At 38.8% G+C, this 16,821-nt stretch overlaps 2 protein-coding genes across 4 annotated transcripts in view; one reads left to right on the top strand and one right to left on the bottom strand.

The window, feature by feature from the left end:
• LOC146444388 (pinopsin-like) overlaps nucleotides 1–1,859 on the top strand; it is a 74,742-nt gene extending 72,883 nt beyond the window's left edge. The window contains exon 4 of the mRNA XM_085053957.1: nucleotides 1,632–1,859. Within this exon, the coding sequence (XP_084910083.1) occupies nucleotides 1,632–1,859 (228 nt within the window). The remainder of the gene's footprint in view (nucleotides 1–1,631) is intronic.
• ST6GAL2 (ST6 beta-galactoside alpha-2,6-sialyltransferase 2) overlaps nucleotides 1–16,821 on the bottom strand; it is a 176,072-nt gene that overhangs the window by 5,002 nt on the left and 154,249 nt on the right. For all 3 annotated transcript variants that reach the window (XM_085053955.1, XM_085053956.1, XM_085053954.1), the window contains 3 exons: nucleotides 16,005–16,102; nucleotides 12,964–13,065; nucleotides 11,681–11,855 (listed from right to left, as the gene is read on the bottom strand). In XM_085053955.1, coding sequence (XP_084910081.1) covers nucleotides 11,681–11,855; nucleotides 12,964–13,065; nucleotides 16,005–16,102 — 375 coding nt within the window. The remainder of the gene's footprint in view (nucleotides 1–11,680; nucleotides 11,856–12,963; nucleotides 13,066–16,004; nucleotides 16,103–16,821) is intronic.

The raw sequence follows: 16,821 nt of genomic DNA, 5'->3' as shown, positions 1-16,821 counted from the left end.
TGAACACCAGCTTTCACTTTCCTCGCAGAAATTTTCCTGCAGTCATCCATTTTCTCTTTCCTGCTTTTTCTTTGCTGTCACATACCTTAAGTATTCTATAAAATCATTAAGTGAAGCAATAGTGCCTTTTATTAGAGCAGCTTTCACTTGTCCCTAAAACATAATGATTGTGATCCCTGTAGAGTCAGCAGGGTAGGACAACAGTCATAAAGAAAGAGTAAAAAGCCTATAAAGGACTTGCATATCACCACCAGCCTCCTGAATGAGAAGACTGCTCTTTCCCATCTCCTCCCATTTACTCTATCGACTGTCCACCAAACATACCCCACAAGAATCCCTAAAACATCTCCACCTTATTGCCATGTTGGTCTTTCTTAGTCTGAAACTGAACCAATTCCACTTTTCCCATTCACTTGCTTCTTTCTAAGCAGGATGACCTGGCCAAACACATGCAGAAGGGCATATAAAGACACATCATCCATGATGTGGTGGCACAGAAGCCCACAGCTTCAGACAATTCTGTGAAGAGTCTCATGGAGAGATGCCAAAGATTAATTCCTACCTAGAGCAGGGCTGTCATAAGGAAAAGCCCCTGATCATTGCCTGCCCAGCAAGAAATCCACAAAATGCCAACCCATTTTTTTCTGCCACATGCCAATGGCACACTACCATCAACACAGTCAATTGAGATCTTTATATAAGCCTTGAAACAAGAGAAATCTTGCTGTTGCAGCTGCACATTTTCAGACTAATACCAAATAACGACCAACAAAATTGCCTAAACTATAATACTTTCACATCAATCACAGCTCCTGGAAGTTTCTGTTTCACAAAGCCATGCAAAAGAAAAGTGGCATAAAGTACGTTTTGGATGCCATTTATTGGTTTTAAGATTTCACTAAAAATAAATCTGTGTAGGAAATTTATTGAGGCATTTGTAGCACTACTGGTATCTGTTGAAACAAGACTCTCAGCTGTCAGAGGAGGCAGCTGTGTAACTCTGCTCACTTGGCACTTACAGACAAGAACTGATGTAACTGTTATTTGGGGTTTTTTTCTGCACAACAGCTTTGGCATAATCAAAGGTGTTTTGGGTAGATCTCAGAAGTGAAATGAATTAACATAAAAAATTATTTTGGTTTGTTAATTAAGCAAAGCCATTTTCTGAAGTGTCGTTTACAGTTTGGGAATGCAGGGATTTCAATGGCTTGCTAATGAAAAGAACCCTATGGTCTCCCTGCTGTCTATCATTAGATTATCAAAATTACTTTTCCCTGCCTGATGTGTGAAGTAACTGAAAACCAAATACTTTTGTGATTAAATCTTCTTTTATAATAAATGAAAGGTTCTGAGAATATTTAATAATTGTTCTACAGCTTTACACTCTGCAGAATTGATAGTCTTAGAAAAGCTAAGCACATAAATTCTGAAGTTCACAAATTAGGGTGAACTTTTGTCTTATGCAGCAAGAAACACATATTCATGGTGAAAAAATATTTAATCCCTATTTGGACAAAAAGTACAAGCTTAATAAACCAAGTTTCCTTGCCTTGCAGATGTTATAGAGATGCTCTGAATTGTAACCTGCCAAGCAGCTATGTCTAGAATTGTTTGGTTTTTTGTTGTTTTAGTTTTACAAATGCTTTCGTCAGCTTTTCCACTGCCAACCTCCTTCCTCCACTGATGGAGAGCTCACCTGCCACTCCAAGGTAACAGTTATCCAGCTGGATCAGAGGGTGGATGATGGAAACCTGTGCAATAATGAACCACATCCAGAAACAGACAGTAAAATGACTTCTCTCCTGCACCCAGAGCCAAGCCTGGAGCCAATTTCAAAAGCTATACCTCCAACATCTTAGCAAAGCTGGCTCTGATGGAAAGTACAAGCCTTAACTACAGTGTGTTTTACTTCACTGCCACATTACCAAGCTGACTTTAAAAATAATAAAGGAAGTTGCCATTTATGAGATTGTAAAACTGTCAAGAACAAAAACTGTGACTCCTCAACAACAGAAAAGATGGCCACTTAACTGCCAGGTATGGTTCCACCATGACAAAATTTTAAGCAATATCATTGACTGTCCTGTAAATTAGCAGAGGACTTAGAAGTGGTAGAGTTTTAGTTTTTAGTCATCTGTAGCTCAGTCTAAAGTCATCTATAGAATCAATCTAAAAGGCATGCTGGGCTATCTAGTTGAGCTCCTTACCTTTCCTGCCTGGTTCTATCAGACCACTGGGATTGGGATTTCAGCTTAGGTTGCTCATAAATAACTGTAACTTCTACTCACATTGCTCGTGCTGGACAATGATGTTTGGCAGGAGGAAAGACAGTGACTTGGCAGACTAATTTTTGAGTCGTGACAGCTAATTTACAGCACATTCTTGTGCTGAAGTATCAAAGATGAGCTACAACAAGCAGAGATTACCACATACAGAAGTGTCCCCGCGCTAGAGGCTTATCTGTCCTGGCGGAACCAGGAGCATTCCTGATACTTCCAGACCTTGTGTACATGTCAAATGCTCAAACCCTAGCCTGGAGAAAAATGGTGGTCAGTGCCAGGCTGTTCTTCCTTTAGCACTTCTAACACCACAGACTCCAGCCAATGGGACCAACAGTGTGCTACAACCAGGATTCCCATTCGAATGATCTGTGGGTGAGGTGCAGGATTACACATGAACCTGAGTAGGTAGGTCCCTCTGCTTTGCTGATGTAGCCCCCAGGTTCTCCCTCGAAAGGATCTGCTCCGGTTGTTTTGTGCTACATTAATTAAAAAAAAAAAAAATAAAAGGAGAAAACAAGGGGATGGAGAAGGAAAAAAAAAAATAGGTTCTTTTTGGAAAGGAAGATATCACTTTTGTATGAATATGGTCCTCTCTGAAAATAAAGAACACATGGGTTCATTTCTGTCTCATGCCTTGGAGGATATGAACCCCCTCCACAAAGGATAGCCCTAGTTTTGTATAGCCATTATCACAAACTCAGTTCACAAACATTAATTGAGCATCTTTAAAAGAATAGCAGCAGTTCAGACCATTAGGACATTTACATCAGGATACATTCAGTCTTTATTCTATGTTTTTCCTAAGTCCCTAAAACAGGGCAGCCAACAGAGCTCCGTGAACTACAGGTCTCAGATTCTATCCCATGTTTTTTCATACCACTCCTTAACTCAATTTCTATCTTTGCTTGGTTTTAACAACATTGCAGGGAGTTACTGACATTTGTATCCAGCAGGTATAAGCGTGCCAAGCTATATTTTCATCTGCTTTATAAGTCATTTTCCCACCCTCCCTTCTCTCCTCCACTTAGCTTCAATGATATTATAATTTTATAATATAATTTATAGTTTTATAATTTTTTTAAATCACCAATAGGTTTTTGGCACTTACATGACCCCCAAAATATTTTTTCCATTATGTTTGAACTTTTATGTTTTGGATGCAGTCTCAAAGATAAAGAAGAGGTATGTGCCTGACTGCTTTCTGACTTAATCTTGGTTCCATTAACTCATTTTGCTTGCCTGTCTATTCTGAGAAGTCCCACATTGCTTCCCATTTGTTATCTTTACACATTTCTTTCTGTGTTATAGCTTCCTATGTTTCTTTTCTGTGCCTGAATTTGACATTTTCTTGGCATTTTTTTCCACACCTGTAGTGTCCAAGTGTGCCTTGCTTATTTCCTATCCTTGTACTTCCCTCAGAGTATGTCTATATACTTATTTCTTTTATCTGTGTACTTTTCACATCACTTCCCAATTCAACATCATCTGCAACTTTGTTCCATATCTCAACACTCCTCTGTGATTACCAGTATGAATAAAAACCTCATTGTTTGATAGCCTGTAGGGGGAAGAATTTCCATACAATACACTTCAATATTTGTCTCTGCTAACAGTCCTTACGTTAATTTGCAGTCAATGCACAATTATTGCATCTAAAACAGCACAGACTGTCTTATACATGACCTAAGGAGCTATAAATAAACAGGATGAGACAGTCAATGTCCCAACACAATATATATATAGTCTGGATAGAATTAATCTTACTGAGATGTTCATGCCCATCTCTGACCTTGCTGGTCTAAACCATTCTTTACAGACAATGCAGAAGACACGTATTTCTACGGCAGAACTTATCTGACTTATTTGAGATGTCTCCTTTAGGATGTGTTGAATTGTTCACTTATAGACAACTTTCCTTTAAGTGTTGCTCCTCTCCACTGACTAGATAGAAACTGAATGTAAGAGTCTGGCACTTGGCTATCAAGAACCTTCTCCTCCACTCTCCTATGTAAGTAGCTTTTGGAGCTTCATGAAAAATAATATAATTGGCTTTTCCAGGAGCACTGTGAGAAGAAATGAAAACAAGGTGTGACCAAATGTGCCCCTGGTGCAGTTAGCCACACCTGAGATAGGTATCACAGGCTCCTTTGCTGTCATCAGAAGAAAGTGGGCACTTTTAGGAAGCAGTGCTAATCGACCATACAAACCATTCCCCAGAAGTTCCTGGTTTTTCTGCTGGCTGTAGGGGAAGCCTAAGTGGCAGCATGGATACCCAGCACTCCCAGTATGGGATGAAAATGTTACATATTGAGGGGAATATGGGGCTCACAGTAATATTTAAGTGGTACCTATTTTTTGCTCTAAGTCTGAGGATGACTAACTCAAATACAGAGCTGCACTAGAAACAGCTAATGCTAGGATGTACAAGTCCTGCTCTCTGACTGACCCAACCATGGACCATAAACTTGGGGCAATTTTGTGTGCAAGGATTAAGCTGAAGGGAGATGTGGTTTTTTTCAACATTCATAAGTATTAAGGTAGGGGAATGGGAGTAAAAGCAGAGAATTACAAAGTATTCAGGGAAGGGCAGTAGACATGCACCACTTAAGAAAATGTAAAACCTGAAAGGGAAAGCCTATAGGCTATCTGTAGCATGCAAACATCAGAAGACTTTTTAGATCTTAAGTATCCAATCCATATTTCACATTAAGGAAAAGGTCAGGGTATTCAGCCTGATTTTAGCTTTGACAAACATGACTGGTGCTACCATACATTCAAAATCACAACTGAAGATAATTCTGCATCAGCCACTCTAATTTACTTCTAATACCCTTGCTGGATTTCCAAAAGTCCCATTTGGATTACAACTGCAGAAATGGAAAAATGCTTACTAATTCTACCTGTATTGTGGTAGAACATTCAAAGGTGTGTTTTATGAATGTTTTATAGTTAAATGGCAATGTTCAGGAATACCCAACTGGACATTTAAAAAAAAAAAAAGTGAGCATAGAATACTCTTTTAAAAATAATATAAAATATATAATTCCAAAGAAATTGTGACTGTCAGAGAAACAGTCAAATGCAACTTCATTATAAGAGTAGAATTGTAGATGCTAAAATACTTTTATCTATTTCAAAATATTATATGTTAGTATTTAAAAAAAGTTAGAAAAGTGTATTATCTCTTCTCAGCCTTTTGGTTAAGATCATGTGTAGTGTAGCATTTTTATTTTTTCCTATTTGGCAGATATATGTGTTGTTAGCAAGTGTTGGGTATAGTTTAAACTCAGTCCAATTGGCTCAAATAAACCTAGCTTTTACAATCTGCACTGAGAACATTTAAACCAGAATTATATGAAGATTAAATTCCTTGCATGGATGGTTTTTACAAATGAACATGTATTATGGATTCTAATCAAAAGGAGAAAATGTTTTTTCAATTTGTTTTTGGCAATTTGAATAACTCCAAAGGTTTCGATTTTCCAACATGAATCTTGTATGGTACAATTAAGCTTTGTGGTTAGCACTCTAATTTAAAAAAGAATGTTTTCTAGTTTACAAATAAGTAAAATATAGTTTAATATACTTGAATCAACAGATGCTGTACAAAAGCATCTAGAATTATAAGTTCAAGTCACACATTCATCAAGAACACAGCATCATTTTAACATAATGCAAGAGATGCTGAAAACATTTAAATACACATAATCTGATTATTACATTCATAATATCTCATTTCACACACATCATAAATTCAGTTACAGAAAATATTTAGCTAGATACACTAGTGACTTTGTGTTTGATAATCTGTGTACTTGAGAGCATTACAAATAAGCATAAAGCATTTAGAATGTATAGTTTTCTATATGAGAGTCTACTACTACAGTCTCTCTTGATTGGATTGCAGGTACCACAGGAAACTCCTTGAAACTGGGCCAAATGTGCCTCAGTTGTTCTTTGGGACATGCAGTAGTAGCAGCTCTGGCTTTTTAAAGCACTTTGCTTCTACAAAAAGGTTCTTTTACCTCTGTTTAGTTCATGAACTATGTGAAAAATACTAACCACAAGAAAACTACATTATTTATCAAAGAACTGTCACCAAACAGCCCTGTGCCTAAGCTTAATAATTTGTGCAATACTTGTCATCTTTGATGTATAGATACCAGCATTACACAGTAGACTTAGAAAATTACGTATTTATCACTTGGTGAATGCAAAAAGCTCTACATTAATCACAATAATATACTCTGTAGTAGGAGCATAGACTGGAAAATACTGACCAGTAATGTAATGTAATTTAAAAAGTATTACTTAATTTTGGGTGATACACTAGAATAGTAAAGACTTTTCACGTAATTTATGAGGAGAGTTTTCTCTGTTATGTCTGCATTTTGGGAAGTGGGAGATACTCAAATTTCAGTGTGCTTTTTATTGGAGTAAGAATAATTTGAAGCTTATGTATTGGAGGTATTGTTTATTTGTGTGCTAATACTTCAACAACACTGAGCTGGAAAGAGTGAGCACTATTCTGCTCCTGCACCAACCGCTGGCAAAACAGCTGAATAACAGCAATAAAGGCAACCCTTAATATGTCTAATTGTTTCTTTCAGTTCATGAAAGGGCATTTTTTTCTAAGCAGAGCTGGAGATCAGCTGCGTACTTCTATGCAACATGCTCTCCGAAGCCATTTTAGATTTGAGCTCCTGGTCATACAACAACCTGCTAATGTTGCAGTGTAATGATAGCCTTGCTTGTGCTATTGTCTTGATGCATGCAAATGAAGATTGAAATAATGTTATCAACTCTTAATGATGCATAACTGTTCAAACTGTTATGTACACTGTAAACCTCAAACAACATTTCCTTTCTCTCAACAATAAAGTAATCTGGGCTTAGTTATTTTGTGTTCAGTGGATTGTATGATATGCTAAAACTTCTAGCACACAGCAAAGACTCCACTTACATAGACAACCTAAAAAGTAAGTAACGCAGTGGGGGGAGTCACCCACCACCACAACTAAGAATCTGCACCATTCATTTTGATTTGGGAGTAAAAAAACCCAAACAACCCAAAATAATGCAGTCACAGCTTTTGGCTAGCTTTTAAAAAAAATAAAAGTTGCTGCTATGTAAGAATATTTAAATGTGAATTTCAATTAAAATCACCTCTGAAGAGGTAAATTAGCAAAGTGTACCGATGGACTATGGTAAGTACGAATTTATAGATAATGCACTAAGTAAACAGTGGACAGGAGCAAAATCTCCACAGAAAAGCCTTTATACAATCTCGACATTATTAAAAAGCCCCCAAACTTTCTGAATGCTAATGTACCATCTCATCCAATGAGCATAGAATGCTGCTCTTGAGAAACTCAGCAGTTTTGCTCTTGGTCTTCAGATGACAAAAATTTAAGGTCAGAATAGGCTGTTTCCACTGGCTACCAAAGAGGGTACAGGAACAGTGTTTTTTTACAGCAGAATGGTAACAATAGACACTGCCAATTTATATACTATTGGATTCAATTAAAAACTGAACTTCAATATGTACAGAGAGAGGGGAGGAAGACTGAGTTCATAATTCACAGAGAAAGACTTATTAACAGGAAGTGAGAGGTAACTTACTTCTGTTGCCAAAAGGTAGGGCATACCCTTCCCTAGTAACAGTGCTAATTTAGCATTTGCCAGCAGAATCCAAATCTGAGGTTTGGTGGTTGGATGCTTTTGCCTCTTCTGAGAAAAATGGCATAGATCCAAATCCAAGACGAAATGTAAACATATCAATACTCATTTAGCAAACTCATTTTTCAGCCAAATGTGAACCAAGAACTTTAACTGTGAAAAGCCACCATGGTAATTGCCTAATGCTAATGCAAGATGATGAGAATACTGTGCAGAGATTTGTTTAGAAGCATGAAGGCAGCAGCTGCAAAAAATGACGCAAAAATATGCAGGAATGGCTTCTCAAAGCTCTTATAAGGATTAGACTAGGAAGACAAAGAGCAAATGATTTAAAACAAGGAGGGACATTAGCCAAGATATGACATGCCACATAAGATGAAGTTACAAGCCAGCGGAAGTCCATGCTGGTGTCTCAGGAAACAAACTGAAAAAGACTCCGAGATTAAAATAAAAAGGTTGGTTTACCCTGTAGGTCCTTTACCCACACACCAACCCCCCACAACCAATCCTGCTCTCCCAGTTCTCTCCTGTCCTCTCCACAGCTGGGACATGCACTGTTTCCCTCACTCCAGCCACCAGCTGTCACAATGCCACTGCCTCTCCTCAGCAACACTGAGCTGGTGCAGAGCTGACCTAGAAGGGTTTCAAGGAGGCAGGGAGTCCAGGCAGAATTTGTGCTGATATTGGGCACCCCATACCCTAAAGGAAGTGCAAAACTCACTATTTTCCCTAGCTCCCACACAGTTAAAAAAGCAGGAGGAAAGTTCTACCTCTTGTCTCCCTCTCTCTCATTCCTCTAAAACAAAAGCATGTGAGAGACTACCTCTTCCCCACTGGCCTCCTTTCTGAGAGATCTAATAACATTGTGACTTAAGTACTGTAATACAGTTATTAATGATGTTAAAAGATTCCCCTGACATCAGTCACTGTGGAAGGATGCTGCAGAACACTGTGAGGACACATTCCACCAACATCCTCCCTTTGGGAAGATTCAGTTTCTTATAAATAGTGCTAAGAGGCAGAAATAGACACAATTGCCAGGTGAAAAATGTAATTCTTGAAGAAATAGTTTAAGACCATGCTAAAACATTCCTGACATATGTGAAAGGAAACATCCTGATGTTTTCATGTTTTAATTTATACATTTGTCCAATTTGGTAAACTGGACCTACTGGAGGCTAAAAAGCTTGAAACAAAAGTGTCTCACTTGACTCAAAACCATTTTTGTAACCTTTTCCATATGATTAGAATCATCATGGTCCATGCTAGAAATTGCTTAGATTCAGGGTATGTATGTATGTATCTATCTATCTATATCTGAAAATTCATACCCTCTATTTAACAACAGCCTATTTTCCTTCATATAGCTGTTTTAAGCACAATGGTATTTAGTAGTGTGGCCATTTAATAAATTGTTTTCTTTTCTTGAAATTAAGACACTTATTTTATGATGGCCATCGGTTACTCAATCTTTCTACTAATTCTACAGGAAACAATTTTATGGATTTTATAAGAATCAGGTAGAAGCTCAATATTCAGGATACCTCTTCCATACAGGTGCACTCAATTGTGTCTGCCAGCTTCAGTTCCAATAGGATTATTTGCTGCATGAGTGATTGAGAGATACCTGACCTGAAGACCAACATGACTTTTCAGATTTCTGCCAAGCTGCATTCTACTTTTTATGCTTTACCTTGCCCTTTATGTCTCTGACAATATGCAGTTGCTGCTTCTATGCTACCTCTGTATTTAGACTATATGTGCAAAGCATAGACATTAATTCAATAAGGTGACCAAAACACGAAGACTCTCCCTAACAAAATATTAAAAATGCATCTATCAGAACAGTAGCTAGTTATGAAATGAGGTGAATAAGATATCCAATAAGCTTGTCTTATTGCCAAGTATTTTTAAGTTAGTAATAGCATACCAAAAAAAGCACTGCTCCTTGGAAAAGAACAATATAAGTAAAATTCCCACTAGAGGAGAAGGCAGCAATTTCCATTTGTAAACAGAGTGTATTTATCTGTGCAGCTTTTGTTGTTAAAATTTTGCTTGTTTAATGGTTGATATTTTCAAAGCTTTCTCTGCTTGAAGGATATTTTTTTTGTCACTAACATTTAGATTCAGGATTGAAGATTGCTGTTCTATTCTCACAGTGAAATTAATTCCATTCTTCAAAGAAAGCTTTTGAAGTGTTTTTTTATGTATGGTGGAAGTACAGATTGACAGCACAATGATCCTCTTCACTATTCTTACAATCAGCAGCTGTTAACCTATTTTTATCAACAACTTCATTGCTACAAGAAACATTTTTGCAAAATGTGAATGCAGCTGGTGAGATCATTCCACATGAGCTGTCTTCTCTCTGTGAATTTTTGCAAACAGGTTCCAAAACATTCTCACTTCAAGAAGTAACCAACTGCCAAGCCCCACTCTTACAACACACAAGGTGTCCTTTACTTTCCTCTTATGTTCCAGGTATGCACAACCCACACAAGGCATAGATGGACATCTCCCAGACACCTTTATGTCATCCCTCTGGCAGTTTCTGTACCCTAAGGACTTCGGTGTGCTCCACAGTATCCTAGGATGCCACTACTGCATATAGAATCCAAGATAAATGCTCAAAACTGGTCTTCTCATATCAGATGCAATCTCAGGTGTCTTTACTTTCAGATTCAGATAGAAAGAAAAAACAGCATTTTCTGACTGCAGCAAATACCTAGACCAATATCACAATGTCAGTGAGGAAAGGATGGAGTTTCCAAAGTGGAAGATGGTATTTGAAGTTCCACTGCCCTTCGAGTCCAGAAGCATAAGCAAGGATGACCCTGACTCAGCCTTGCCACTCCAACTACTTGCATCCTTTAGATATTCACAGACAGGACTTGCTGTGCATCAGGTAGGTTGTTCTGATGTATGAATTGTGGGCACAGTGCCAAATTATCCCCCAAGAAGGACCACAAAATTCAGTGAAATGTCGCTGTTGAGCCGCTAGCAGAGAAAAGAACCCAGTTCTCAGTGGCAAGAAGGAAAAAAGCCTTTATTGTTTTGATTTCAATATATATATCGTTTTTTCAGAGGTCACCCCGATTGGTCAGCCTGAGACCTCCCCCTAGGCCTGATTGGCCAGGCCTGAGCTGTCCAAATCTTGGGACACTGTTTTAAAAAACATCCAAACTTTATCTTTGTTTATGAAACACAAAAAGAATTCTCATGGGAAAGACCTGTGCTAGCCACAGTGAAACACTACTCTTTGCAGTGAAGAAGAGAAGTGCTTAGGCTGAGCGCCGGAAGCCCTCAGCCTATGTAGGGAATACAGCTTGGCCTGCCATTGATTTCATCCTCTTTATGATCTGCCATCTGTTTTCACTTGTCTGAGGATTCTCTGCTCTCTGATCCCAACAAAGGACTTCAGAATTGAATTGGTCCTCAACAGATAAATTAATATGAAGTAATACAAATTTCTCACAGATATATGCATGTTTTATAGATATTGTATCCATACTATGGATGTGAAGGGCAAGAAAGCAGATCAAATTCATTCAACTATTTTCTAGTTCTCATATTGTGTGTTTTTGCCAGTCATTGTTTCTGTATAGAATATCAAGAACAAACAGTACACATGTATGGACTCAATCCTCATGCAGTGCTTAAATTTAATTTTTTTTTTTAAATCTAAACATGCCTACTGGGACTATCTTTGATACACCTACCAATAAACCCTGAAGAAGGAGGGTTAGGCTGTATCTTCTCTTTGGTGTTCTCCTGAATGATGTCCCAGAGCTGCCATATAAACTTTGGGTGGAGGATGTAGAATGGCTGGGTTGGATTCTTCCTGCGATGTTGTACGTAGGGAGTGAACAGATTGTAGTCTGGCTTCTTATACCACTGGGAGGAAAAAAGTCAGATGTTTTTTAATAGTATCAAGCGTGCTTTGAACACTACATGTACAATAACATAAACTGGCTTCATTTGGGTTCTGCAGAACAGAAGCAAAGGTAGCAGAGCAGCCTGCACTGTTGGATGCTTCTGCTAGAAAGGCATTCTCACTCTGGGCTATTCTGTTTGCTTTCTTCATACAGAGACTCCCAACAACTAATTGACTGCTGTGGGATGAGGGATGAGCCAAGACCATTTTCCCCTCACAGTTCCACATCAGAGAAGAGGTTCATAGAGCTTGACATGATATCTAGGCCTGGGGGGGAATCTTCCTTTGAAAGCATCCCTGTCCCTGACGGAGGCAGCAGCAGCACATGACGCAGGCTGATGGCAGCCCGCGTAGGAGGCAGGCAGCCTCTGGCATCTGTTGCTAAGGGAGTTCAGCAGATGAAGGCTTACTTTCTACTTTGCAGCCTGCTCAGCTCCCAGCTCCCGGTGCCAAAAGCCATCAGATCAACTTGTCTACTGGAGCTGCAGCAACAGCCAAAGAAGAGACTCCCCCAGTGACAACCAGATGGACATCTGCTGCTCTCAGTGAGGGGGTGGATGGCAGGGCACAGATGGCTGTGGGACAGTGGACATACAGGGAAGTCTGGTGGGGAGGAGGCCTGAAAAATGGGGAAGGCACCCAGAGTGATTTTCACTAGGATGTTGTATTTTGTTTGGGAAGGCAGAGGGGAAGGTGGGGAAAAATGATGCAATTTTTCACTTTCTTGATAAAACCTCCTACTGAAATCTAGCAATGTTCCCTCCTTGGCAAGCACATGGAAAACTCGCTGTTACATGAAAATAGCAATGTTTTATCAAACAAACCCCATCATTCATCAATCCTAGCATCTCAGAACAGTCCATTCCAGTATAATTGCTGGCTACTAAAAAGTTTTTGGCCAATAAACCAATTTTTGACCTATTCCTGTAAAAATACCATTCCCTACTCAGATAATGACAGAACCTGGGGTTCATGGACAAAAGGGAGAACCATGAGACTAAAGTAGTAAATGAATTTTCTCCAGTACTTTCAACTAATTGGGAAGAAGGGTCTAAGTGGATATCTTACCACATTCAGATTTGCAGAGTAGGGAGCAGGATCCCAGGCTACTAAGATAACATCTTTATACAAGGAGCTGTCGACAAAGTGATGGTTTGGATTGGTGAGAATCTGCAAACACAGATGCAAAGAATTGCACAGCATTAAAAGCAAGCAGGATCCAGAAAAATGGCAAAATCCTTCTCTCAAGTGAACAGTCCTACCCACGCTGCTGTTTGTTATGCTCAAGTTCTGGTTGATTTTAAGCATCTTGTTTTGTTAAAAAAAATATACATAAAAAAGCTTAGCCATAAACAGCACTCATGACAGTTTGAAGTAGCAGTATGCTGAGTTATTCTCCATCTGTGAAGGATGTGATGGGACCACTTGAGATGCTGCGTAATCACGTGTCAATGTTACCATGTATTCTGGAACTTAAAAACGGAAGTTATGGTATTTCAGATTGCCTGTGGGATACTCTAGGACACAGAGCAGCTTTCCTTGAAGGGCTACAGCCCCCAAGGGTGATGCCTTTCCCTGCCACCCATCCCAAACTACCTTTTTTTTTGGCTTTCTCATTTCAACAACAATTCAGTCTCATTTCAATCAAAAAATGCAAATTATGTACCATGACTGGTACATAATGCAAAAAATGCAAATTGGTATACCAGTTTGTACCATGACTGTACAAACTGGTATACCAACAAAACCAATTCCAACAACAGGGACGTAATAGGGGTATTTTTGAAGTAACTGTAATTTTACCCTGATCTACTGCTCTCATATAACTTCTTCCTGCCTCTCCCTGGACTCTGCCTGATCCTCCCACCACACTGGAAGTTTACTCTTCCCTCCTGCTGGCTGACCCCTTCCAGGACCCTCCATGTCTAACCAGATTTCTTTGATTCCTGATGCATCCAGCGTCAGTCAGGTTCAGCATTGGTCAAAACAGCATGAATTTTGTTCCAGCTGTTAAACTAATCAACATTCCAGACAAATAAATTCATATTAATTTTCATTTCCCTTTAGGATCCATTGAACCATATTTGATTATGCATATTTTTCTTCAGAAAAATAATATTGTTGCCATAGCAATATTCTTCCTACCATAAACTTTGAGTTTAATGATTTCCATCACCCTTCTACAGTAAGAACAGAATTAGTCATGCTGCTATCAGCACCCCCAACTCCATTTCTCAGAGCAGTTTTCACCTCAGAATGTAAACTCCATTTTACAGAGTAAACTGACAAAAAGGTCAAGATTTTAAAAGCTTGGTTCCACAGTTACCACACAAAGGAGCTCCTACTTGCCTTTCAGTAAGCAAGAGTCCTCCAGAGGTGTTGTTCACACAAATTTCACTCTCAGTGAATCTGCATTCATATACATGAGATGAGTTTTTCTGCAATAACAGTATCTGTTGCCACTGCACAGGCTTCCTTCACGTCCTTTGGGCTTTCATAGGGGAGAAAGTGAAGGAAGAAGGGGTCACAGCAGCCTTTTAATGAAGTGAAGGCAGGAATTTCCAACAGTGAGGAGGGAAGGAGTCCCTGGGAGACCTTAAGAGGCCTTACACAGTGCAGAAGAGAAGACCATGGGACCTTCCATCACCATCCCAGCAGGAATGTACTGCAGCAGCTCTGGGAGCCAGAAGCCTCCAGTCTGCTCTGCATGGACAGCAGCTAATTTAGCCATTTAATCTCTCTGAATTTGCTGGGGAGCTAAAAAAAAGCTCAGATCACTCTCTGAGAGCATTTGTCTCTTCTACAGGGAGCCTACTGAGTCTAGTAAACTATAAAGAGTTTCTAAACCTTTTTCTTTGCCCAGCACAGGAGTTCAGGCATGATCCCTGTCAGGACATTTTGGCTAACAGTAAAATAAAGAACCATCAAAGAAAAGGAAAATATCCAAAAAAACCCCAAAAAAGTAAAATAAAAGGAAAATCCACGTTCTCTGATACACTGATTTCAACACAAAAGCCAGAATAAGATATTTCTGCTTTCTTCTTATGAACAAAAGGAAGGGGTAATATTTAACTCAGATCACTTCAAAGATCTAGTCTGTTCTGCAGCCTTACAAAGACCTACAAAATGAGTGTTAACAGAATGACAGCGAACAGTCCTCTTCTCGATGGCAAAGAACATGAGCTTCTACACATAAAAAACACACCCACCAAGAACAGACTTAGCATGGGCAGTCACTTGAAGTAGAAGAAAAAATGAACTCATAAAAATTACAGTTACTGAAAATTTTGTTCTACTTCAATAAGAATATGTGCAGAGCATGCCATGTGGCCAACCATACTCCTGGTGTTGACTAAGTAAACTCACCATTTCAATATGTCATAAAATTTCACAGTAATTCTGTTGCTGATTTTTTGTCTGCATCTCATAAAGAGGAAAGAGGTTTAGTTTGCCCGAGACTGGAATTCAGGCAATAGCATTTTCAAAATTGAAAAACTAATCTCAACCATAAGGTGTCACTGTAGCTCAAGTCACAATTATTTATTTACACCCATACACAGAAAATCCCATTTTCGCTTGTTTCCATTCAGATGAACAAACTCACCTGATGTGTAATACCCAGTGCATATTAAAGTTCTTTTACTAGTTCTTTCCAAATCTTTCAAAAATGATGACTTGCTAAAGTTACAGAACTCAGTTCCCATTTCTTTTGCCTTCCAGCAAGGAAATAATTGGGGAACTGGAAAAGATGAGAAAAGAGCTTTGGGATCACTACAGCTTGAACTTTGTGAAGATCCTGGAGGCAGTGCAGTCAAGGTCTTCTCTACTGACAGCTCTGGCATCCTGCAGAGCCTTTACAGATGTAGGACACATGAGAAACTTTACAAACCAGTTTTCTGAAACCAGGCTATCAAGTAACTACCGCAATCACTCTACACTGACAGCAGTGCAAACATCCCTCTAAGGGAAGACTTTTACCTTCTCTGCATCATGGCTGCTGAATCACTATCTGCTTTCCAGATTACCCAACACTTCTGCAGAGGTTACTAACTTATTGTCATATTGTACAGAAGAGACATTGACTTGAACTCAGAAAAGGAAGATCTTACCTGAGAATTAATGATCCGCATGGTTGTTTTATTTCCAACATCTTTTTCATAGCCACGTGTTGGAGCAGAATTAAATCTTAAAACGGCATCATGAGAATCTAGGAGCATAAATGAGGGGGTAACTCTTTTTTCTTAGTATACAGAACAGTAAAGTAAAACCAGTTATCTAAACTAATACAAAACTTACACATTTCTCCTAATCTGGATATTCTAGGGATGATAAATGTTCTACTATGCACAAACAAAAATCCTCTTGCATCTGCCATATGTTATTAGCACAAAAACCCACTCATAAAAAAGCCAAAAATCATCTATTAATTTAGCATGCAATACTTAAATACTTCTCTTAATTGGATAGACTCAGTGTGGGAAGATTATTAGTACACCCAGTACACACAATTGCTCACTACTTCTATCACTAAATTTACAAAGAATTAGTCCATGCAAAAGCATGTAAATTGCAGGGATATCTAATTGCACATTTGAATGAATAACAATGCTTAGCTATAAGCTGGTGTTTCACACTATTTTATAGTATCTGAAAATCTCAGACTACCCCAAATCTATTAATCATACTGTGTACTTATTCTCAAGCTCAGTACAAGTCTTAAAGAGCCTCTGTATGGAAGCCAGCCCACACATCTGCTCACACAAAGAAACCTGAAGATCCCTTGGTAGCTAAGATCTAACAGAGCTGAACTGTCAAAGTTTCCCCATGAGTTGTTGACCTTGGAGTCATGGAGACTAGAAAGCAGCTCTAGGTCAAGTATGGGTCAAGGACAGACACCATGTGTCTTATCCAAGCCTCCACTGGATA

Source organism: Lichenostomus cassidix, chromosome 1, assembly GCF_008360975.1.
Source record: "Lichenostomus cassidix isolate B80296 chromosome 1, HeHo_3.0, whole genome shotgun sequence".
In the NCBI taxonomy this organism is placed as follows: Eukaryota; Metazoa; Chordata; class Aves; order Passeriformes; family Meliphagidae; genus Lichenostomus; species Lichenostomus cassidix.
This window is presented reverse-complemented; position numbering and strand designations above follow the sequence as displayed.